Source organism: Haplochromis burtoni, unplaced genomic scaffold (genome assembly GCF_018398535.1).
Source record: "Haplochromis burtoni strain Fernald_Lab_line unplaced genomic scaffold, NCSU_Asbu1 Contig_1579, whole genome shotgun sequence".
Classification (NCBI taxonomy): Eukaryota; Metazoa; Chordata; class Actinopteri; order Cichliformes; family Cichlidae; genus Haplochromis; species Haplochromis burtoni.
Window position 1 is genome coordinate 31,635 of NW_024583940.1, and position 1,076 is coordinate 32,710.

At 44.5% G+C, this 1,076-nt stretch overlaps 1 protein-coding gene across 1 annotated transcript in view; it reads right to left on the reverse strand.

Moving 5' to 3' along the window:
- Positions 1-1,076, reverse strand: part of LOC102292077 (E3 ubiquitin-protein ligase HECW2) — a gene marked incomplete at its 3' end in the record, with an annotated part of 30,279 nt that extends 29,203 nt beyond the window's left edge. Inside the window, 1 exon segment of the mRNA XM_014331196.2 lies at positions 614-1,076. Within this exon segment, the coding sequence (XP_014186682.1) occupies positions 614-989 (376 nt within the window).

Consider the following 1,076-nt stretch of genomic DNA (forward strand, 5'->3'; position numbering starts at 1 on the left):
TGTAACTGTAGGTTGTGGTCCTGAGTGTGATTACTGTGTTAGACTCTGCACAAATGAACCACACCACGAGTAAAACGAGCCAGAGTTACATTTAAAAGGGCCGAACACCAAAGGTTTGGAAACATCCTGAGAAACTTGGATCATTGTGCCAAAACCACAACAGTCATCTGCTGTCCCATTTAAGAAAGCGAGCTATCTACATAGTCACAAAAATACAAAAAGAATTGTTAATAATTAGTAAAAGTATAAAAGTGTAATAAGTATAAAAAGCAATAATAATAATAATAATACCTGTGCTAAAGTCATTAAAAGCTGTTGTAATTTTTCCCAACAGAACAGGGAGCATCTGATTAAAAATTAAGAAGCTTTTGTCTATTAAATCTTTCAAAAGTAATCCATGAAATCAATCTGGCATGTTGTCACAGTTACCAGCTACCTGTGTCAGAGAAACGCCCACCATCTTGTTCTGTACCTACGGCCCAGCTCTATGAGGTTACCTTGGATTGATGCTAAGCTAACTTCAGCTTTGTTCTACTAGTTCACGAGTAACAAGAGATTTATGCAGAGTAACTGCTGATAAAGTAGTAATTAAATTTGTTTTCCAGTTTCTCACCAATGTGGTATAAGCCGATCCAGTCAGTTGCATCCACTTCCTCCTTTATGTCCCAGGAGATCACCAGGTGGCTGTGACCCAGAGTCACCTGGTATGTAGAAGCTGTGAGCGATGACCGACTTTCTGAAGTCACCAGGTCTGTGTCACTATTGGCCCGCTGAAGCCCCAGTCCTGTTTCTGGCTGATTCCCTGATGACATTGTAGAGGAGGCCGAGGCTCCGATTGGTTCCTGCACTGACAAGCTGCAGACGCTGTCAGGCCCGATCGTGTAGGGTCGGGCATGTGGAGTGCGTCGACGCACCGCCAGCAGGTGTTCCCTGGCACTGCCACTAGGTGATGATGAGGATGATGAAGAGGCAGTGGCAGCTGTTGCCATGGTAACAGTAGAGAGAGGTGAAGGGAGGGGATGAGAAGTTAGGGGGTTAGGTGATTAGCTAGTGGTGCTGGTAGTGGTGAGTGTGGG